This window comes from Dunckerocampus dactyliophorus, chromosome 11, assembly GCF_027744805.1.
Source record: "Dunckerocampus dactyliophorus isolate RoL2022-P2 chromosome 11, RoL_Ddac_1.1, whole genome shotgun sequence".
In the NCBI taxonomy this organism is placed as follows: domain Eukaryota; kingdom Metazoa; phylum Chordata; class Actinopteri; order Syngnathiformes; family Syngnathidae; genus Dunckerocampus; species Dunckerocampus dactyliophorus.
In genome coordinates, this window is record NC_072829.1 from 21,164,726 (window position 1) to 21,189,371 (window position 24,646).

Sequence of the window (24,646 nt, forward strand, 5' to 3'; positions counted from 1 at the left end):
CCAACCACTGGTACAGGCAAACATCCCTTGGTGTGTTATTAACAGGAAATGCTCATTGTCATCACTAAAACTGTTCAGAAAAATTGACATATGTGTATCAGAGGTTCCTTAGTCCCTTGAGAATTGCATGTTTGTTAAAATAGTTTGGAGAAGGCCCTTTTCTGTTCCAGGGCAAGAAAAAAATGCTCAATCTAGTGTCTTTTCATTGTTTGCCAATCACCCTCACTAAATGTATCCCTTATCAGCAGTCTGCTGAATTCTTTACAATAATTCTCACAACCATCGCCCTTTGTCCTTCAAACACACACACGCGCACACACACACATACACATTTGCAAACTGAGCAAAATAAATGGTCTGTGTCTTGCAGCTTTGCATAGCCAATTGCATGATCACATGTGCAGCGCCGGGCTGATATTGTGCATTCAGAGTGACTTTGTCATGGTGCACTGGGCGCTGCGGATGTCCAGCCAGTTCCAGAGGTTATACTTAACTATTCAGGCAAAAAATATACAATAAACTGTATAAGTAACCTCAGGGTTATTATCTCTCCTCGCATAAATATGGGCCAGAAAGAGTGTTATTGAGTATATAGGTGATATTATGTAGGAGCACAATGGGTGCCCATATATTTGCAATTCAGCATTTAGGCCCTGCAAATGTGCGGATTTTTGTTAAAAAAAAAGTGGTACATCTGTTTATGGATCATCTTACATTGTCACTCATTAGTGGTGCATATACCTATACATCTTATACTTTAAATGTGTGACGCATACTTAGGGATCGGGTCGAGAGTGAACAATGGCAACTGAAAAATGAAGGATGTATCTGGAGCTGAATCTAAAAAATAGTAAAACATAAAAATAAATTATAGTAAAACATTTTTACTCGCATTTTTTTTGCCATTCACTGATGGTCCCAGAAGGTAATTGCAATGAAAAGTGGGGCTGCACTGTATAGTGGTGTATAAAGAGGTTAAATACAAGACACAATCTGGCAATAGTAATGCGAGCAATGCGTGTTGTTGTGTGTGAACTGAAGGGCAGGGCCAGGTTGAGGGCATACAACTTTGGAATGTTGAGAATCCCTCAGGTATGGACACAACAATCAAATCAACCAACCCACTGGATGTAGTTATAATCTGTCACCCTTCACCTCAAACTGGTGCAACTGGTGTTTTAGAATGAGGAAATGGTTTTTAACGTGTCTAAATGGGAAGACAAGTTATTGCAGTTGAGACTGATGTTTTTTAAAGGTGAAAAATAACTGCATTTAGATGAATTGTTAGGTTACCTGATACGTTTGGTGGAGAGGAAGAGTGGTGACAGAGGGACGTGAAGGAGGCTGTACCCTTGTCGTGAAGAAATGAGGGGAGGAGTTTGTCCTCAGTCAGAGACATGCCATGTGGGACAGCCCTACGTGTTGCATTTAAAGGCAAATACACTCAGACGTGTACACATACTGATTCTGAGTCTCTGTTGTTTACCCTATTCTGTGTGTTTTTGCCGGCTTTGAGGAGTGATGGCAGCTGTCAGGAAACTGATGCTGAAGCGAATACACTCGTAGATGCACACGTTTTGTCAGCACAACAGGACTGGACTAAGAGTGGAACAGCAGAGGGGTAAGAGTTGTTTTTTTATGTCTGTTTTCAACATGTAAGTCTTGCTGTGACCCTTGTACTCACCACAAACTGAATAGTAGCTGCAAGCAAACAGTAAGCCAGAAAACTGGAATCTTATGTTGCATTTAGGAACTGTTTCATGGCAGATAGTAGTAATATAACTAAAAGAATCTACAATTCAACTGTGTTGCTTTGCAGTACAAATGCCGCTCTGCAACAGTGTGGGAATCTCCCTGCAGGGAAATCTGTCCTAGACACACTGGCATGCAAGTGAGCTAACAGGGGGTAAGTCTAAAATTATATACCCGTCATCTCATATTACCAAATTACATATTTCAAATCGACAAACCCACATCAGACACAAAAACACACCTCAGACAACCTTGTTGCACCCATTCATTTGAGTCCAGCCATATGTTTCCCATTAGGTTCAATGTTTTACGCACTGTCCCCTTCTGGCTTCAATGTGTGGAGGATATTGAGTTAACTCATTCACGGTATGCAAACACTTGGCTTGTGAAGCACGTTAAAAGCTGTGTGCGCTGTATTTATGACTCAACTTGTTTTCAGTGACTTGACACTTAATTGTCAAGAACGAGAGGAAGCGGTTTGATATCCCAGCTGTCAGGAAACTGCAGCAAGATCCACAGTTCGTTATACAGTAGAGGATATGGTAACTTCTACATCACAACCACAAGTCACATTATCCTTCTGGCTATCATATATGCGTATTGTTTGTAATCAGTACTGTGTGGCGGCTGGGGTTTTGCATTGGGGACAACCGGTGTCTACACTCGTGAAAAAAAACAAACATGTGACCGACCGTGTCCGACTTGAGCAGTGTTTTTATTAGATTAGGCAGAATCTGTTGCGCTGAGAGGAACAAGCAACACAACATCCATATCCCGACACAGGTCGAACCTGTTTAGAACTTTCACTCTCACAAGACGCACAGATTCAGTCATGAGTGTTCGTCCATCAGAAAACAGATGACATCACTGGTCTCACCCTTTTTGACCATCAGCAGCACAAAGGAGGGAAAATAATCGCGTTCTTGTGATCAGTAATTTGAGGACACAAGCCATATAATCATGAAGCCGTAAGAATAGTCGGGAAAATCAAGAGTCACAGACAACTGTAGTTTCTTTGGGGGAGCGGGGGTTGAAGAATGTCTCAATTGTTAATGTGGTGGGTTTATATTATGTGAAGGTATTACTTCGCTGACTCACAGAGTTGATATCAGTGAAAATGATCGGAAGCAAGACTATTAAAAAACGATGAACTCGATGGGCTTACCACTTTGATATCTTTATCCATATTATCACATTTTGTAAAAAGGCAAAAAAAGTATTATATACTCACATATGTACTGTATGTATGTATGTACTGTATATATATTAGGGCTGCTAATTGATAAAAATATTTAATCGGGATTAATCACATTGCACCCATAGTTAACTCATAATTAATCGCCAAAAGACGTTTTTATCTATAATAAGTAGGAATGTAAACCTCTTTGCGGTAAACGATTCGATGCACATCTAAATACACGGGTAAGAATACAATTCAAAAACAATATACAGTCAAACCTGTCTTAGCGGCCACCTTTATAGAAGGGCCACCTGCCTTATAGACCCTGTGTATAGCAGTCACCTGTCCAACGCAGCCAGCAGCCACCCATTTTGTCTCCTTTGGTCAATATCTGACTGCATATAGCAGCCAAATTACCAACTCAAGTAGAAGCTTCATGCACGAAAAAGTTTCGTTTTTCAATCAATGAAGGCGTCGTGTGTAGACTTTAATTACTGAGTCCTAGCTCAGTCACAATCATTCACAAGATCCACACAAGCTGTCAGTTGTTCCACATAAAAAAGCCGTCTTCTTTTGAGCTTTCTATTTCCTGGTCAAACATGTAACTTTAAGAGCATTTGCACCAAAACATTACCGCAAAGTAGGCTGGGAACAGGACGTGCTCCCAGCGACGCTACAATAAAAAAAAAAAACATATGCTAGCATGCATGCGGCAGCGGGAGCAAAACTGAGTTTGGTTGTACTTAACTGAAGTATTTTATCAGTTATCAGTTATTATTAAGCCTCTAGCTTCCTTTTAGTAAGTAAAAACCTTGGCTATGATTGCACTACATTGTCATGTAGACCTACAAAGTACACTTGGAAGAACAAGAGGTGAATAAATGTACTGCAACTGATGTGAAACTGATGAGGGGTAGGATTAAATAAGCTTTGCTTCTTCCTACTCCTTTTTGGACATGCAAAATTGTGAATTGTACTATGTAATGTGCTACTGTTTGACTCATGCATGTTCAGGATTAAAACAATGAACCATGATAATAACAAGCCTAGTAGTGCTGTACAACTTTTATCAGCAGTCCGCAGTGCCCTCTACTGGTCAACATTATTATTATTATTTTTTTCCCTTTTTTTTCTCCTTTTTTTTCTCTACTGGTCAACATTCAAACTGGACGCCAACCTGTCTATAGAGGCCACCTGTCTATAGCGGCCACTTTTGCAGACTCCCTCTAGTGGCCGCTATAGACAAGTTTGACTGTATTTTAAAATTCGATTCAATACATTGTACAAACAATATGTCTCGATTCGATATGATTGAACGATTACATTTGTTGATGTAGACATTAATCTGACATAAAATAAAGAGGCAAAGTGTATAAAAGTGGCATTCTTACAGTATTTCCAGATGTGTAAAAGAGCACATCATATCCCCAAGCATGCTGTAAGGCAGGGGTCCCTAAGCGGGAAACTTTCAATAACAATGATTTAAAAACACTTAAATAAGAAAATATTTTGTAAGTAACTACATCAAATTTTATGTAAAGGGATACCAATTTTGAAAATATGGGCCATTATTATATTTAAAAATCTAATATACAGTTAGAAAACGCCAGTTTTTGCATGTTTAATGCGAGCAACGACTTGTTCCACTTTGTTTAACAGTCCTTGAAAAAGTTCGGGCACCCCTGCGTTAGTTCCTTTTTCTGTAAAACAAAAAGATTCAAATTTTATTTACCTGATTTTATTTACAGAAATATTGTATTTTTTTTCCCCATTTGAATTATCCCTCCAAAAGATTACTTCAATCCACTTATTATTTTTATTATTTTATTATTTATTATATTATTATTTATCTGTGTACTATTTTTGTTAGATTTATGTAAATGAATCACATGGATTTTCCCATCATCGTTACACTTCCTGTTGTACCCAATCAAAGGTTTATGACTGCATATACCATATCAAAGCTACTATTGTCCATTATTACATTGCTTCCTGTTTTAGTGTTTATTTACATAAAGAGGTGGCTAGAAGTTGCTTTTTTTCTATATAAACTAGCATTATTCATTTTTTTAATGACGTTGTCAGATGAGGAAATACATGCGGTCAAAGCCATTTGGGCAAATGGTTCAGATTGAATCCGTATCGCACCTACTGTTTAGTTACTTGACTGAGACACCCCCATGGCAGCAGCTGTTTATGAACAACATGGAATGTATGCGTTCTGTGTTGCACCTCCTCGCATGGAGCAGATTGACGCTGTCCTCATGCTGATGTCATATCTTTGTTACTCATCAGAGGGTAGGAAGATTTTAGATAACTGATCCTTTATCTATACAACCAGGCTGCTGTCCTCCTTTTCTGTGACCTTCCCGCCCGTCCCTCCATGGCATTGCCTTACTGCAGGTCAGCAGTTATCACACACAAAAGACACACACATTGTTTATTGTGACACACATTCTGTGCATATTTTAGCAATCCACCCCCCACACACATGCATACACACACACACACACACACACGCACACACACACGCACACACACAACAAGATAGGGGGAAATCTGTGTGAGGCCTGCCCCCTACACACTCACACCAGTTGGAGAGTGCTTTGTGCACTCATACATTGACTGGGCAGGAGAGAGAGAGTCTAGTGGGTGGAGGTGGATGGAGACTAGAAAGAGACGGTGGGACTGCGGAGGGAAGCCAGACAGGAGGAGATGCAGCTTGTAAAGAAGGGGCACTCAGCACTGACTGGAGAGAGGAGAGAAAGAACAACTGATCAGGATAAGTGCGGGAATAGGAAGGGGAAGCGGGCCTGTCCAACAGAGAGGAAGAGAGGGAATTGTTGTTCCAGGGGCAGGAGGGAACTGATGGGATGGCATTGATCCCTGGGAGCTGCCACTTCTTGGGCCAAATGGCGTCTTGTTGCTGCAGACCGCTGCTCAACTCCTCCTGCTGTGGACCCCTCATCAAATTCTGCCTCTCCTCCTTCACAGGTCGGTCCCAACCCACTCGCCCCGTGCTGCCACAGCACTGACATGACTAGTAGTGGAGTATAGCTCTATGTGCAACATGGGTAACACACTAAGTCAAGAAGGTAACAACAAAAGGACCTTGTATGTTTCTGTGTTGTAGAAGCATGTGAGTATGCAAGCCTGAGTGCTGCTGTCAGTGCTGTGTTTTGCGTCCCAGGATGGAAGAGAATGGGCTCTTGTCCTCTCCAACGCCATGTCATGTTGCATTGTTTGGCCAAGTTGTGCGCTCTATTGTTTCTCTTTGAACGCTTTGCAGGATGCATTAGCACTGACACAGCATGTTGAAAAAGAAGGAAAGTGCAGTTGTTACTGTATTTTGTTCATTGTGTGTCTGAAAAACTTGTGCACTCTCAGGAGTCAGGTGCAGGTTGACTGTGTGCTTTTGGAGGATTATCTGACGTCACTTTGTGTGTGTGTCGTGGCCAGGCCCATGTGTGCGCTCAGTGCCGTCCTATCCCGTCAAGCCCAAAGCCCCTATACTAACATTTTGTATTTGGAATCCCCTGCCCTACTCCTGCCTTGCTGGGAAGCGACATTGTGTTTATATGAAAACGTTGAAGAATTTGAGGCCTTCAGCACTGATTTGTTCCCCTTCACAGACATCTCTCCCGCTGAGCTGGATGCCCTGTGGAGGGAACCATCATACACTCTCGGGGGAACCAATGACCACTTCTCAGGAAATGACATCATGACTGAAGGTGCGGAACATGGAGTCACCCTAATCACTTTTGAAAACTAGCACTATTTAAGAAAGATCTGTGATGTGATGTGATGTGGTTGACCTCGCTTTTAGACCATGCTATTATCTGCATCTCTCCAGCAGATGTTCCGATGTTGAACACAATCCATTCCGTGACACTGATCAAAATTTGATCCTATTTCGAGGCACTGAAGCAATATTTTTAGTGTAAAATTATGTTAACCACTCTACACTATAACCTAATAACAATAAAACTACTCATCCTTTGATGACAATAGATGAGCAGCATATAAGAAAGTGTAGAGAGTTCATACTTCACGCATTCCTAACTGTCATTAAAGCGTAAAAAGAAGGTAACTACTGGTATTGATGTGTGGCGGATGAATTCAGTGGTGAATGTACATAGGAGTGTATACCACTTCGGCTGGATTTATGTGTCTCACTCACAAGACTGCATGCAGATCATTTTGCAGTGTACATCGTGTTCTTTCTCTTTGGTATTGTCCCTTTAGCTATTTTGTACCTAGCAACCACGACGGAGACATGTACAGTTGTCCCTCTCCGCTTCACGGTCCAAATTTCAGGCTTCACTCTTCACTCATCGGGCTTTCAAAAATATATTAATTTAAAAATTATGCTGTTCCATGGTTTTATACAGCCTGCTATTAGTAAAAATAAAAAATAAATAAATAAATAAATTAAGCCTTTTGAAGCATAAAAAACATTAAATGAACTAAAATACAAATATAAGGTATTCAGAAGACACATTCAAAGACACTATGAATGATATGTAATATTCTACGCTGGTCACTAGGTGTCAGTAATGTTACTGTAATGTTTGGTGAGACACACAACACCGGACTTGATCGCAGGAACAACAAACTTTTCTTACAAGTTAGAATGATCTGACAACAGGCACAAAAATCCCTAACACGGGCTACTGTTGAGGCCGTATCCCACACCAAATTAAAACTGAACTCTTAACCTCCGACGTCACTTCCTGTCCGCCCGCCACTTATCACGGTCAGTTTTAGAACCAATTCACCGCGATAAACGAGGGATTTCTGTATGTTGCTTACATCATAGGTTCCGCTTCTGCTTCATTGGTCAATCACTGGAATCCTTCAGTGGTAGTATTGCAAAAAAAGCCCCAAAATAGCAAAAGTTAATCCTTTAAGTGATCACTGAGCTGAAGTCTTGTGCAGAAGTCTTGTATTAAATCATTACCTTCGTTTTGTTTTGTGTTTCGTGCATATTTTTCTAGCAAAATGTTGATTAAATTCTGTATTGCACAATTTTACATAATTTACATATGTAGACCACCTCAAAAAAACATTATACATTATGAATAAAAGTTGTAGTATTTACAATATAAACTATAAAACATTGAGTAGAGCATGTGAATGTCTCTTCTTGTTTACGTCTCAGATAACCTTAACATGTTTTGCAAACAAGCAAAAAATTCAGCAAAATAGCAACAAATGGGGCGAAACACAAAAAACAAAAAAAAAACATTAAATATAAAACATCACTTCGCTTGCTTCTGTGAACTTCTTCTTTGAGCTCTGCACACAGACCTCCACCCACTCTGCTTTCTTGCTTTCGATCAAAGCTTTGTCTTCCTGGAGCTATTGTAATGTAGTCCCTATGATTACCATAATGACTCTTATGTCACTAGATAGCGCAGGGTCTCTTGCTTCAGAAAGCACTGGAATAATTTCAGTCATTCAAAACGGTAATTAGGACTGCAAATCCTATTGCTGGCTAGAGTTTTGACATTAAAGGATTTTTAAAAAATATATTTTTAGAGGGTTTGGCAGGTCGATATGCGTGGCCCGTAGTGATACCTGTTCTAGACGTGGCTAAAATCTGATTTATTCCAAACAACAAGAGATTGCCATCATGTGTCATCTATTAAAACTTCCAAGGCAACCTTTGTAATGTAATTGCAGCATACTTGGAACAGCTCTGTTGATGACCCTCTTGATAAGATTGTTTCCACACCTATGTCTTTATCAGACAAACAGCTTAAATGCAGTGTAGGAAACAGTTATTGGACTAGGATTAAAATATATACGATATCGACAACTGTAATGGTACACCAAAACATTACACCTTCAGACGTTGCAAATGGATTGTGTCTAAAAGTCACAATCACTAATGTTGGACTCACAATTTATGACCAAAACATGAAGAATGTGAAAAAATATCAAGGGGAACTAACCAAACTGACTGATCAATTGATTAAGCGACATGTCTCATAGCATTTGCCTGTGTATCATATCAAACTCAATATATTTGCAAAGCATCTGTTGTCTGTTAATGTGGTCCACTTTAGGAGCAGGTGAGGATGATGATGGCCCCCTGGTGGAGTCAGGTGAAGGAGTCCTGGAGCCAGGACACCAGTGGAAGAGGAAAGCAGCCTTCCTTAGAGGAAGTCGGGTGACACTGGAAGACAAATTCTCCTCAGGTAGCAGTTTTTGGTGCCTTACGTCATAGTCGATTGCCTGACTTGTGTTGTCTTCCAGGTAATAAACCATTGTTGGTCACGCATACTGACAGACAGATTTACCTACTCAGCAGCTTAGCTCCATCACACCCGCTGCTCCGGGTTCTTCTCTTCAAATGGCTTTTAATGGCCACTGAGAGTCTAGTCAGCAATCTGATAGCTTTGTTATTCCTCTAGGGACCGAGATGGTTCTCACAAAGCATTTCTCTGTAATATGAGCTACCGTAGAAAATCTTTAATGAACTTTTAAAAGTTTCCCTTTTGCTTGCAGGCAGTCAAAACCTTTTCATTCTTACAATGACGAATGCGAGAAAAATGCTTTTTGGCTTTGTATTTGCAAAAGATGTTGGTTTATTTCTCACATCAAACATGATTTATCTTGTTTAGAAATTATTCTCTTTTTTACTGGACGGCGACGCTCCGGTGAGGATCCTGACCAGGCACTCCAAGAGTCCCTGCGCACCCGACTCCGAGTAGTGGAGAGCAACAGCAAGGATGTCATCCAGTTATTTAAAGTGAGTGAAAGTCAGACATGATCATTTGGATACCACAAAGGTTCATAATGTGTGCTATATTATGTAAGAAAGAATTATGCTAAGAACCATGTTCTTGTAGGACATGTCTGCACGTCTGGTGTCTGTCCATGCAGAGAGAGACAGCTTTGTCCTCACATTCAAAACTGTGGAAGAAATTTGGAAGTTTTCGACGTATTTAGCATTAGGTAAGAATCAATTCATTTTAAATATTGATGTTCATTGTTTTCTTATGCCGTTATGGCTAATATGATTGTTATTTCTTTTTAACCTGTCTACTAAATGGCAGGCTATGTTGCTCGCTGCTTGGAGAACTTCCTTTTTGATCAGTCCTTTTGGCTGGACCCAAAACTTCTCAGTGACTTGGAGATAAACGTAACAGTGGATGAGGATCAGCTGGCTACCCTCTACTTGGCACTTTTACTTCAGGAAGGTAAGGAATGCTTCAAAGTAAAGTTGCTTAAATGCATTTGATAAACAGGAAATATTTGATTATTAACACTGTGGATGTTTGAATTGATGAATGGGTAAAATCCAATAAATAAACTTATTAAACCTATCAAATCTATTGTGCGGTAGAACTATTACTTTAAATACTGCTTTTGTTAGATATATTTGTTACACGTTTGGATTCAGTCTATTAGCTTATTGCATTTCCAGTCTTCTTGACACACACACTCACATAGCACAATCAGAGTTAAGCAACACTTACATACGATTGATGGAAAAATACTGGCAGACACACAATAGATGCATTGTTCTCACTCACACAAGCAAATCTCATTTCTACACAAGCTTAACTCTTACTTTCACTCTCTAGAGGGGTGCGGCAACTGCTCTATGGACTTACTTAAAGAGCAGGGGTCGGGGACCTTTTTAGCTAAGAGAGCCGTGAAAGCCATATATTTAAAAATGTATTTCCGTGAGAGCCATGTAGTACCACTGTACAAAGACAAATGTAGATATTATATTTGTTACATGTTTGGATTCAGTCTATTAGCTCATTGCATTTCCAGTCTTCTTGACACACACACTCACATAGCACAATCAGAGTTAAGCAACACTTACATACGATTGATATACTGGCAGACACACAATAGACGCATTGTTTCACTCACACAAGCAAATCTCATTTCTACACAAGCTTAACTCTTACTTTCACTCTCTGGATGGCTGGATTAAAATGCAAGCAAGCATTTTTTTTGGTCAATATTTCATGACAGTATTTTACTCCTTTAGTTAAGGAACTATTAAGCTTTATATATGCATATGATTTTAAAATGAAAAGTGCCCACATTAAAAGCTCTTTGCTTAATAACTATTCTAAAAGTTTGCTTTTGCAGCAACGCTACTTCCCACTTACTTTCAGTCATCCATATTAAAACAGATATCACCTTTTAAACTTCTATTTTACTTTGGCAAAATAAGACTGTAGTGCGGCCAAACTTTGATGGAGATACATTAACTGAATGGTATCCAACATCAATCATTTTCTAAACAGTAAATCCAGGCGCAGCAGCAGTTTTGCTGATCTCAAATGTCTATAAAAGGATTTTATTAACCGCAACAGAATTAAAACACCATGTACAGTATATTTTAGTAGAGATGGTATCTAAAGCTTGCTCCGTTCATGGTATGAGTGATCTTATTAGTTTACTAATGATAGACATTGTTGCAGGATCTTTCTTTGCTAAAGCAGTCTATACAAGAGTTGAGGAGGACGACGAAGAACAGCTGTCTTTCAAAAAGAACGACCTGCTGACGGTGAAGGACACAGGACAGGACGACATGTGGGAAGGCACCCTGCTCTCCACTGGACACCACGGGCTGGTGCCCGTTGATTGCACTCAGCCGTTGCCCTACCCTTTCTACCAGTGAGACACTTTCATGACTAGTTTGTTTCTTTACACTGATACAGTCTGTATGATGATAACAAGTGGTGACACACGTTCTCCTTCAATCAGATGGTTCCTGAAGAATTACCCAGGGTATGCGGGGTGCTCACCAACCGAAAAGGAATCGTTTGAACATCCACTTGGTAGAACCATACTCATACACTGCAACTTAATACAGTTTCAAGGCACCATATATACCACTACTCACCAGTCACAAGATACATACTGTACACTGTATATGGATATATACAGAAAATGTAAGACTAAGACAGGGATTTACTGTCTGATCAATTATTTTGCAGAAAGGCTTATAGCATTTAGTCAGTTCTTATGCATTATTTACACTACAATAATTTGGCTTGCATAATGACCTGAAGTGCTTGAATATATTTTATCTGTTATCTTCAACTATCAAACATCCCAGTGACAGGTTTGTGTGCCGCTGTGGTCGACTACAGTCCAGTGGGCCAAGATGAGCTCCAGTTGAGTCAAGGTGACACTGTAGAGATCCAGGGTCTACTTGTAAGAGGCTTGGGCGTCTTCATTGGAAAACACTCCTCCACTGGTTGTACTGGTTTCGTCCACAAGGCCCACGTCAAACCGCTGGACATCATGCCTCTGTAAATAGATGATTTAATGATTTGGTTTGAAGTGATTAGTAAAGCATTTAGTCCGCATTAAATCCATTAGTTATCTTGTGTTTTTTTCTGGTTATGTTATTGTGTGTACCATAACTTTAGTCTGGGCAGGCTGTCAAGCATGAGGGTACAAGTGACGCAGCTTTGATGATAATGCTGTCTTGTTTGTCTCACACAGAGACAGACAATTGGTCTTTCTGACGGAGGAGGAGCGGGCCACCCTGGCTCAGACTGACCCGTTCAGTTCTGAGCCAAGTGATAGCAACCTACTGGAAAAGCTTTTCTCATCTGACATCAGCTCTGTGTACAGGCTAGGTAAAGCTCTATGGAGATGTCTATTGAGGTGTCTACAAGTATGCCTCTAAATCAGTAGTTCTCAACCTTTTTTGAGTCATGGATCCCTTTAAGAAAGCTTGGGATGGCCTTGCCCAGAAATATTTATATAGATTATTTAAATGGTAAACACTGAAAGCATGTCAACATAAGATATGTAAATGTTAATTTTTATCTGATCCAAAACCCATCCGCACATCAAGAAGACTTGCTCTAAATAGTTTATGATCTTTTGTGATGTGAGTCTGTGCCATCAGCTGCAACGTCACATGCCTTTTTTTGTTTCCAGACAGGCTGGATGAGTCTGACTTCATGTACATCAGGAATCGTCCCAAACGCGGTAATGGTGCACATAATTGTATGTGTGTTGAATATACTGAAAATGGTCAATTTGCTTGAGGAAGTGTCGTCTATCTGCAATGAATTACCTTGACATTTGCACCCATATTCACACAACACCTCCCTCACTCACGGTGCAACCAAAAAGAACACAACAAGTAGCACATGTAACTTCACCACACGGACTATGCGGGTATGGAAATAAATGTTTGCGCACCAATAGGCACGCAAAGCAATACTATTTTATACTAATTTCTAACCCACAAGGCATGCTGGGTAGCTTCCTGTAGGGAAAGAGTGTGCGTGGGCTACCCACCATGCCTTGCGGGTTATAAATTAGTATAAAATAGTATTGTTTTGCATGTATATAATTGTGTAAGCATCTCTTTTGATACCCGCATAGTCTGTGTGATACAGATACATTGTGTGTTCCACATGTGTTACTCGTTATTTTTGGTTGCACCGTGAGTGAGGTAGGCATTTGGGTTGAACAGCTCCTGTTGGTTTGTGTTGATGTGAGTAAAGGTGTATACAGTATATCGAGCTGAGTCACTGCATATACAGAACAAATCCTGGCCTCTGACACTGCCTCTGTGCAACTCAAGCTTTACTGATGTAGGGCAAATGAGATGGATTTTCTACGAATAAATGGTGTAATTATGGAGATGATAAGCACGAGGTAGAATAGGCTCACGTAACCCTGAACAAGATAAGCAGAATAGAAAATATCTGTATGGAGTACATATGACATTAAACTATCAGGCCCTATCAGCCCTATTTGTGTTCTCACAACAATCTCCGTTCTTTCCAGATCACAAGGTCCCTGCAAGCACTCGTCAGAGCGTCATGTCGGAGAGAAGCGGAGGAACACCCCCGTACCATTCCTCTCCCCGTCCATCGCTATCTCACTCCTCCCCCCGTGTGTCCCTGTATCAGTCCCACAATCCTCTGCCACACGACGGAGAGCCCTTGTCCTTCACTCTTGACGACACATTCAGGGAACTGAGTGAGTTCCAGGAGGACCCGCCTCCCTTCTTAGAGGAAAACAGTTGGGAGGGGGAGGAGTCAGAACTCAGTGACCCCACGTTGACCTTACTAAACCATGATCACTTCCAGGTCAGCAAAGAGTTTACTTGTTACACGCCAGGTGTTTAAAACAAAACCTTGCCAGGCAGTAGAGCATACAGTAGATACAGTATACAGTAGAGAACATACCGTACATAACTACTGTAGATTGGCATTCTGTGGAGCGATAAAAACAATACATATTACATTTGTAATTTTAGTTATCTGCACTTTTTAGTGATGGTGAAGTTTCACATCAGTATCCACTTTTGTGATGCATATAATGTAACCATTTTTGCAGACCAACAAAACGCCTTGTTGAACTTATCTATAATGTGTATCAATGTGACTTGTAGTTTTAATGGCATTCCAGGGTGATTTAAGATATAGGTTTTAAGTCTCAACCACTCTCATGAGACACTGTGTGTTTTCCCCCCAGGAAGACTTCCTGCCCCTGTACGACCTACAGTGTTCCTTCCTGTGGGTGACCTTCAATGGGAAGAATGAAAGTGAGCTCTCAGGGCGGCTTGAGAGTGTGAGGGAATGTGCAAAGAGGATGGGCATGCATTGGGCACACAGACGAGCATGCTTCCTTCTGGGAAGACTATGTGCCAGGAAGCTGAAGCTATCCCAGGTTAGTTCTATTCATTATCAAGTAGTTTTGTATATGTTGGTATGGTTCCTCGTGTTAGCCCTCCATGATGGCCCTGGAACCTGCTAATATATACCAGAGTTATTTGCACCTTCATCTAATGAGATCCAGAGAAGAGAGCGCAAGATAAAAACATTGACGACAGTCCAGTTATTAACAACTGGTGTTAGTGAATGCTTTATTGTTATACAGTAAATGCTAAAAATCATCCCCGTCTGCCTCTACCTTTAGGCCCGTGTGTACTATGAAGAAGCTCTAAGTGTTCGTGTTGACAGTTTCAGCGACACGCCACTGCTCATTGCTCTCCTAACCAATGTTACCGCCGTCTACCTGAAGCAGCGTATGACAGACAAGCTGCCCCTCACCTTGGAAAAGGCCAGCGCTGTGCTCCTCTGTCTTCCCAACCATGCCTACACATCCTCAGATGAAATTGAGCTGCTCAAGCTGCTTCTGAGGAGATCCGTGGTCATGGGAGATAAATACCTCGAGGCCCGCGTGTGTTACCTTATTTCCAGCCTCTTCCTGCTTCTCCGGAAACCGGATGATGCTCTTCCCTTTGTTGAGCGTCTTCAGTTCCTATCCTTGACTCTCTCAGCTAATGACGGGCATCCCATAGTGCCCTTGGACCTCAACTGGCTACTGAGCTGGCTCTATCACCGTAAATACATGCCTTATCTGGCACTGGCTTCTCTGAGCCTAGACTCAAGACAAGACCACTCACTCTACGATGCCTTCCAGAGGATTGAGCTGTTCATCAGAAACGCGGTGCGACTGAACCCATTCTGGAAGGAGGGAACCTCTCTGCTCCCTGCCCAGATTGTAGTCTACCTCCTCCAGGCTCTTGCTATAGCTGAGAAAGATGACGACTTAAAGACGCAGAGGGACCTGTGTCTCGGCTTGGCCTCTGTTTATCAGCAGTATGATGCCCTTGATAAAGCTGTGCGCTGTGCTCAGCAAGCAGTGGAGACAGGAGCCTTCATTAATGAGGAGGAAGGTTTCGAGGCGTCTGTTCTGCTTGGTTGGCTGCTGGTGTTAACAGGACAGGCTGAGAAAGCTCAGTGTGTCCTCGAGCCACTGCTTGTGTCACTGCAGGTACAAGAACACACAGAATTCCTTTCATCGAATGTATATTATGTTTTAAGATGCACACCTCCACAGGGCACAGATAGCTCCACTCAGAGAGGCGTCATCCACAATCTCTTAGCTTTGTGTCTGAGGCAACAGGGCTGCATACCAGAGGCAGGCTGGCAGCTCCACTCGGCCTTGATGATATCAAGGGAAAGTGGAAACCAGAGGAATCAGGCCCTGGCACTCGCCAACCTGGGCTGCCTGGCACTGGATGCAGGGGCGTCCACATTGGCAGAACATTTCTTGGTCAGGTCAGATATTCCTTCTTGTTATTAGAAGACTATATGAGGTGAGCATGTCCACCTCAAACATCTCTTCCCTGTGCTTCCATTGGTTTTATATTGGTACTCAGTTTTCCCCACAGTCCAAAAACTATACTAAATATTATACTATAAATTGTCCATAGGTGTGACTCTGAGGGTGAATGGTTGTTTGTCTGTATGTGGTAAGACCTGCTTCAGATGCATATTTCTGATCCCTTGTATTTTGATTGATAGGCTTAAGGTTTAAGGGCTTAAGGGTTCAAAGGTCAGCATTTTACTGTGCTATTATCAACTGATTTTTGTCATGAAGTCCTTGTTATTCCAGATCCTTGCACCTTTTTCTGGAGCTATGGGAGAGCCCCACAGATGAGGAGCATGTCCAGACCTACCTTTGGTTGGGAAGGAGCTACAAAGACAGGGGGAAGAGTCACAACATCAGGGTGTGCTATGAAATGGGGCTTCTGATTGCACTGCATGCTAGAAACCTGCCCAGTAAGTATAAAGAAATGGTGCATAAATAAATATCAATATACACTGGTACCCGTACATTTGTGATTCAGCATTCAAGTCTCCAAAAAGTCACACATTTTTGGCAAAAAAAAAAATATATATATATATATATTTAGATTCCCCATTTAATTTACAGAATAGATGGAATATATCTGCTAAAAAAAGTGTGACTGAATATTTACTTTTGGCAACACCTAAAAAGGGGGACTGACTGTATGCATACTTCTTTGGTTCCAATCATGTACTGTATGTCACTCTGTAAAATTGCCCTCTGGTGGGCAACCTGTGCAACAACACATGTATATAATTATATTTTCTCACAGGTCAATTGGTGGTGGCCAAGGTTCTGAGTCGGTTGTATTCCGACATGCTGCTCTATGGTCAAAGCATCGTCTACTATGAACACTGTGTGTCGGTTTCCAGAGAACTGAAGGACAAGAGGCTGGAAGGAGAGTACCTTGAAATCCTAAGTAGCCTCTACCTCTCACTAAACACTGAAAGGTGAGTTTTTAACTCCCCTTGTGTGCCCCACAGTGCATTGTTTATGATGAAGACCAAAGTCGTTTTGAAATGTGTTGTGGTGCAGATCATCTCGTAAGTCTCTGGACTACACAAAGCAAAGCCTGAGGATTTCTATTGATTTGGGTAAGAGAGAAGAAGAGTCTGAGACCTGGTTGCAGGTGGGAAGGATCTACTATCTCATCCAGGAGGACGAGCTGGCCGACATGTACTTGCAGGTGATAAGGCATCTGACACACTAAACTGGATAAATTTTTGCAGTTATTTCCGCAGAAAATACATCTTATTCAGCATAAATCGGTAATAATGTATCAATAAAGGAAAAATGTACAGCATATATGTACCACTGTTAGAAATCCGACAATTTTTACATGTTTATGTTGCATTTTGGTCGGCAGTCCTTGAATGCACCACAGTTGTATGCTCTGTGAGAATGAACAAGGAGAAGATTTAAAGGTTGCTGAAATGTGAGGCGTAAACTAGGGTACCTTTTGAGCCACTATGGCTTCAATGAAAGCGTCCGCCCCTCAAAATCATAATGGCACTGCCTGTCTGGTGGTCATCCTCCATGAACCAGGAAGTAAGTAGCCTGTGACAAAGGAACAGATGTGTTAGCTAGGCCTTGGCAGAGGTCAACTCTCCACTATGTGACATTCTAGTCACAGTACATAAAATTGACCACATTACTGCATGCATGTATCTCCAAATATGATTAGATTTTTATTTTCGTTTGGTAAAAAACAAAAAGGAATAGTTTTCTTCTTGGGGATAAAAAGAAATAAACTCGCAAAATCAGGAAATAAATGCATTTGCATTTAACAAATGCAGGACATTTGCATTTAATCTAACTGAAAATATGCAATGCTAATAATATCACTTTTTTTTCTTTTTTCTGCTTTGTTTTTATAGAAATGCATTTAAAAATTCTAAATTAACATCTTGAACTTGAATACACATGTACAGTATGTTTGTAAAGGAATTAAATACATTTACATTTTTATTGATTGTTTTATTTATGCGTCTTTATTTTTCTGTCGAGACTGAGTGTCCAAAGGGTGTCCAAACTTTTCCACTGCATACTGGGATATCAAAGGATATTTTGATATTTTTCATTTTGTAAAAAAAACCCAGTATGCTCATAATTAAATAATGTAAAAAATTAAATATATATCCTATGTATATAAATATATAAATGTATATCCTACATTTAAACTTTTTCTCTTTACATGTTTTTCCTCTCTTTTCCCCATTTTTGTTGTTGTAATTATATTTTTCTGGCCAATAAAAAATGAGCTGCACTTTGGACACCCCTGATCTAGCCGTTGCCCTTGCAGCAAAGCTCTCTAATGGTGCGTGCTTCTTGTGTAATCAAATAAACTCCACATTTGATGGACAGGCAGCTGTGAAGACAGCCCTGAGAATGAACGACCCTTATTTTTCAATGAGCATCTATGAAGAGGCGGGGGACGTCTACTTTAAGGGTCACAGGAACAGGATGGCTTCAGTGCCTTTCTACAGGGTAAACACAAAACACCATACAACCAAGTTACTATTTCACTCTCAGACGACTCTTTGGAACTCTAAATTTGCCTTACATGGCTTTTCACCTTTTCTTTCAGGATGGCAGTTTACCATTTGCACGAAGTATTAGAGACACCCATTCAGAGTTTCGCTTGTTGAGTAAACTAACAGAGCTGTTAATGAACCAGGGGGAGCAGGAGGAGGCGCTGCAATACGCGACTCTTGCTGTTGAGATTGCGAACCAAACAGGTATGGTATAGGAACAAGGACGTCTATGTGCAATGACTACTATATTGCTTCACAGCAGAGTGATTATTTGATTCTTACAGGCGTGCATGTGAATGAGAGGACAGCCTACCACAGACTGGCGACGGTTTACTACAGCCTGCAGCAATACGAGTTGGCAGAAAACTACTATCTCAAGTCCCTGTTTCTCTGTCCGCCCGTGCTGCAGCATGCAAAGGAGGCTCGCTACTACACTCAGGTCTACTGCAGGCTGGGTAATCTCACTCTGCACAAGCTCAAGGTATAGATCATTTCTGATGAAAGTCATGTTTCTCACACTCGGTTGCCTGTCGCATGGATTTTTCTTATTATTTTGTCAATACGGTCTTGTGAAAAATTGAGGATACACCACGGGGTGACATCTGTGGCACCAGCACACACATGTCCACATGCATTCACAAATAAGGGATCTTTCCCCCGAAATAAGGAAAATTGTCCAGGGTTATTTGGGGTCGCGTGTAAAGACCCGACTGCCCACTGCCGATGTGCTGCACTGTTGTCCTCACAGATTCCTGTTTCTCAAGCGTGGACACTGTTGTCTTTTTGTTTTGTTTTTCAGTTTAAAGTAAATTAAAATAGGGGAAATTTATGGGAAACTATTTCAACAGTACAGCAATGGGAAAGAAGGGCAAAATATGCTAATTTTTTTCAGGGAAAACCGGAGGGTTGATAGGTATGCGCTCAAGATTCTTTGGAACACAGTTTTTGCATACTTTTGTGTTTACGTTTGTATCTCAGCTTATCTTGCCTCGGTTGGTACCTCGTGTATGTGACGGTACAGTTATTTTTTCATTAGTTGTTGATTAACACATTGGGCCTAAAATCACCCTAAAACCTAAATATAATCAGAGTAAGGGAAAATTAGATTTTTTTACGGTAAAATAACAGTATAACTTAGAATGCAGATATAAAATGTGTACAGTCGGTCCTTCGCGGTTTGTATTTCGAGGCTTCACTCTTATCACGTCTTTTCAAAAATATATTAAAAAATAAATTATTCTGTTTTGTGGTTGAACACGGCCTATTAGTCAAAAAATATCACATTTGAGCAACTGTTAGGAAATTTGTACCAAAATGAATAATTTAATGCATAAAAATGGCTAAATTAGCTAAAATACAAATATAAGGCATTCAGAAGATGCATTCAAAGACGTGTTACTATGTAATATTCTACACTGGTCACTAGGCGTGAGTAATGTTACTGTTCAGTGAAGCACATCAGCATCAGACTTGATTGCCAGAACAACAGGCTTTCATTGCAGGTTTGAATTATCTCACAATAATGATAACACAAGAATAATCATAATAATTACACAGGCTAGTGTTGCGGCCGTAATCCACTCCAAACTGGAACTCATCTCTGAACCCACAATGTCACTTCCTGTATTTCACACTTCTGGAGCACATTTATTGCAACACATGAGCGTCTTAAATGGTGTGTTTTGTGTGATTATGTCTACTATATTGGGTAATACAAGTGTACAGGTGACTGGAGGGGTGTTATTTCATTCCTAGAGGACTCTAATAATGTTAAAACCGTATTTAGAAAGTTGTAAAGAGGGTTTCTGTGCTTTAACTACGGAAATAGTTGTTTTGTAAATAAGGAATCCTACTCTGCGGAAATTCACTTACCGCTGTCGGGTCTGAAACCAATTAACCGGGATAAACAAAGGATTACTGTACTTCAAAAAGTCATCTACAAATTTAGCAAGCAAAGTTAAGTGTACTGAAATGCTCCAATTTATTGATGACAAGCTTTTTTCAACAATTGGTGTTTTATGTTCGCTTTAAAATCAGGTTCTTTTATATTCATCCTGCACCAAAAGCGCATATGAGCAATAAACGTGATGACATAATACTGGTCATAAATCTGGTTTTACATGACATGACATGATTTACACCTGTAGTTTTGACGGCAGTGGAAACGGAGTATCTACGTGGCTGCATCATCGTGTTAGCTAGCGTAAACAGCAGCTACAAAGTTGTGAACTCCTGACAGTTACATGCAGATATTCTGAAAAACAGTTCTAATGTTGGTGCTCTCTCCTAGGATGCTTTTGATGCAGTGGGTTACTTCCACCTGGCTCTGGCAGCTGCACTGGAGGATCGGGCTAACCCACAGGCTCTGTACGTGGTGTACATGAAGCTGGCCGAGATCCACGGCAACCACATGCCTGATGCTCAGCTGTGCCAGCTTTACAGAGACAGAGCCCGCAGTCTGAAGAGAGTCCTGTCAGGAGTGGAAGTGGAGGAGGAGGAAATTGTGAAGGATATAAGTGAAGGTTATGACAGTGAGCCATTCCCAAGAACTTGTCAAATCCAAGGTGAAGCCTGCAGTGATATTGCTAATGAAGACGATAAAAGGAAGGAGGATGAAAACAGTCCTGCTCCCGATACTGAAAGTCAGATTGTTGACGCCTCTGGATTTATCACCTGCCGATCGTACAGTGAGGGTATCTTGACAGAGTCCTTTGACACAGCCAGAGAGCACATGTCAGACTCCTGCAGCTTCACTGACACTGTACAAAATTCCCAAAGGCAAATGAACAGCAATGATTTGATCTCTAGTAACCCCAGTCACACATCGGAGGAGGAAACGGTCGTGGATGCAGAGCTTCTTCAGAAAGATCCCTCTCAGATAGACAGATAAGAACTTTCCATCCTAAGTGGACTTACATGGATATGTGGATGAGCCACGCAACAAATTCCCAGTGGCACTTTATGCTCCTCACTGACATTTCCTTAGTCTGGTCACATGTCACATTGGCCAGAATGCAATGTTCCAACAGCATGGCACTTATTGTACAGAAAGAGAGGTCGCGCTAAAAGATGTGCCTTTTTTATGACGTTTGGCCGAGATATAACAATGTCCTGGTGATGTAGGTTTTTTAAACATCTTTGATACTGTAGCTCTGCAAGAAAAGTCTAAAATGATGTTGTATGTCTTTTTCACCAACAAAAAAAACAGGATAAATGCAAATTGATTAAATTAAATGAATAAATTATTTCTGAATCACATTAAAAGTAAATCGTCCAGTGTTTCTCCGCCACAAAAAGATTTGTCGCTACTCTGAGACTGTCTGTGAAAGTAGCTTGTCCTTCCAACTCCACATGTTGGATGGCATCGGAAGCTTTTCAACACACCTCATCCACACCTGGGGCCTTACTTATAAAAGTAAGTTATGTACGCCGTTTTTCACGCAAAGGATGGTACCAAGGTAGCGGTTTACAAGACACAGAGCTAATATGTCCTTAGTGCTCCGTTTCTGGGTTGTTGTTTTTTTGGACAATTCATCCAAAAAAATAAGACATATGTCAAGTATGTCATCAATGGCAACATTTATTTACCATGGCACTTATTTGCGTGGACAGTATCAGGGCCGTGTGCGTAAACTTTCTCTTTCCTTTTCCACAAATTATGTTTTTTTTTTGTTGTGCTTTGAAACAACATATAATAGTTCCTCATAAAATAATTATAATATCCCTAATATTTTGATGGTGTTAATGTCATCATTAAGGTAAATATTATTTAACTATCCATCTGAAATGACAGCAATTAATTTTCAACAAAATTTCCTCCCCGTTTTGAGTCATTGCGTCTACCTTTGAATGAAACGGATTTTGCTAAGCTTGTATTCATCTAAAATGTGGTATCGATTAGGAAAAACGTAAAAACGTGCTCACTAAAAATGGAAATGTGTGCCTTGACATCCGGACACTTTTTTCAAGCTCTGCCACAGTGCGCCGTGTTCCACTGACGCTGTTGACAGCGGGCGCCACCTGCTACCTCTAGCTCAGGGGTCACCAACGTTTTTTCTTGCGAGAGCTACTTTTAGAAAATTAAAATGGCCACCAGCTACTCATTTTTGTAGAAATGATTTTTATACCTTATTTCAACCCCAACAAATCAAATATGCTTGTTTTACCAAATCATTCACAAAATGCTGGTATCCACAACTCACATTTTATGTTTCAGAATACTTTTCTTTCTGGTGTTCTCACATTATTAACTGAAAAGCTGAATGAAAAGCAGGCCTGCGGGCGCCTCATGTGGTCATGGGGGGCTACCTGGTGCCCGCGGGCACTGTGTTGGTGACCCCTGCTCTAGCTCATCTTCCTCTTTTTCGGAACGCCCCTGCTGTGTCCTCCAAATGTTATGTTTTTTCGGGCTTCCAGCTCTCCAACTAAGATTTCCACCTCAGTCTCTGTGAAGTTCCGCTTCTTCGTCTTCAGAAGAACCGGGCGAAATGCAATCAAGGGTCGTTAAATATGGATGCCGCATTCATGAGCCACTTTGCATTGACCATTTATGCCGAATTGAAGCCATGGAGAGGGCGTGACGTGGGGTGGAGGTGTGTACACACATTTGGACAGTTGGTGAAGCACAAATTGCATGAATGTGTGCGTATGCCACTGTTTTTCAGGTCTGAATATTTTTGTCCATATGCACATTTTGGGTTCCTGGCGTACACAGACTTTTTAGTCAGATTTCCATGCATAGTTTTATAAGTGATGCCCATTGTCTGCCAGAGAATAAGACGAGGGAGGGATCAATGTTGCCAACTTATCAACTCTGTTACAGTGTTGTTTTTGTCAACGATGCCGAAATTAATTTGATGACAACCAATTTTTTTATGACGAAAACGAAACGTGGCTCTCTGATTCCGAAAACATGACGAGCCATGAGTGAATTTTCATTAAGCAGATGAATATGTTGGTGGGTGCTCTGTCAAACCACAGGAAGTACTGAATAACAATGTGACTTTCCTAATGATGTGTGAGTGTGAGTGTGTGAGTCTACATCCAAAAGTTTGGACACACAACACAACCCCATTGTCCCAAACCCATTAGTAAGGCGAGAAATTCCACTAAGTAACCCTGACAAGGCACACCTGTGAAGTAAAAACCATTTCAGGTGACTGTCTCATGAAGCTCATTGAGAGAACACCAAGGCTTTGCAACGCTATCAAAAAAGCTACTTTGAGGAATCTAAAATATAAGACATATTTAGTTATTTCACACTTTTTTAAGTACATAACTGCACATGTGTTCATTCATAATTTTGATGCCTTCAGTGAGAATCAAGTCATGAAAATGGTAGGTGTGTCCAAACTTTTGGCCTGTATGGTATATTAGTTCTAACTTCTGTCTTATTTTCACTTATTTTGTCTACTATATTGAGTAATATGAGTGTAACGGTGACTATAGTGGTGTTATCTCATGTCTAGACGTCTCTAATAATGTTAAAAAGTATATTCAGGAGGTTGTAAACAGTTTGTCTATGCTCTAAATTTGAAAATATTCCATTTATAAATAAGGAATCCTACTTTGAGGAAATTTACTCATCACGGTCTGGAACCAATTCACCGCAATAAACAAGGGATTACTGTATTTGTGTATTATAATTTTGAGGGTTTTTAAACAGCTGAAGAGTAGAGTTGGAAAGATGCAGCCAGAGATGTCAAATTATGATTTAATTTTTAATTAAAAAACAACATTTAAGCGAGTTACTACTACTAACTTACATATGAATATGCAAGCTGTGCATTTGACCTGTATTATCACGGATTTATAAATTATTACCGTGAATGAGATGTGTTTTCTCTGGAGAAAAACCAGCCTATTTTCAGAGTTTCTAATCTTGCCACAAAGTATCAGGCGTAACACTGAAAACGGACTTTTTTTATTCCAGCATAAAATCCTGCAATGTCACGTAACAATGTGTTGTTTGCCGTGTCTCTCACACAACTGACACCCAACTTTCAAAAATGCAACGCTTGCTGGTGTTATT

General features: G+C 40.6%; 1 protein-coding gene across 8 annotated transcripts; it reads left to right on the top strand.

Annotated features, from left to right (window-relative positions):
• Positions 1-1,382: 1,382 nt before the first annotated feature.
• sh3tc2 (SH3 domain and tetratricopeptide repeats 2) lies at positions 1,383-24,232 on the top strand. 8 transcript variants are annotated; one of them, XM_054792604.1, is made up of 23 exons: positions 1,383-1,621; positions 5,274-5,335; positions 6,565-6,663; positions 9,004-9,135; positions 9,562-9,689; positions 9,790-9,895; positions 9,997-10,140; positions 11,386-11,581; positions 11,672-11,745; positions 12,027-12,222; positions 12,419-12,555; positions 12,863-12,913; positions 13,724-14,028; positions 14,417-14,611; positions 14,861-15,721; positions 15,788-16,008; positions 16,346-16,512; positions 16,854-17,031; positions 17,117-17,267; positions 18,446-18,568; positions 18,669-18,819; positions 18,900-19,096; positions 20,906-24,230. In XM_054792604.1, the coding sequence occupies exons 1-23, from the start codon at positions 1,398-1,400 to the stop codon at positions 21,503-21,505; spliced, it is 4,698 nt and encodes a 1,565-aa protein (XP_054648579.1). In that variant the 5' UTR covers positions 1,383-1,397; the 3' UTR covers positions 21,506-24,230. The 8 variants fall into 8 exon arrangements, with proteins under 8 accessions (XP_054648579.1, XP_054648578.1, XP_054648582.1 ...); XM_054792609.1 differs by adding an exon at positions 1,820-1,906 and having other exon boundaries at positions 1,472-1,621; positions 14,861-16,008; XM_054792603.1 differs by having other exon boundaries at positions 14,861-16,008; positions 20,906-24,232.
• The last annotated feature ends 414 nt before the right edge of the window (positions 24,233-24,646 follow it).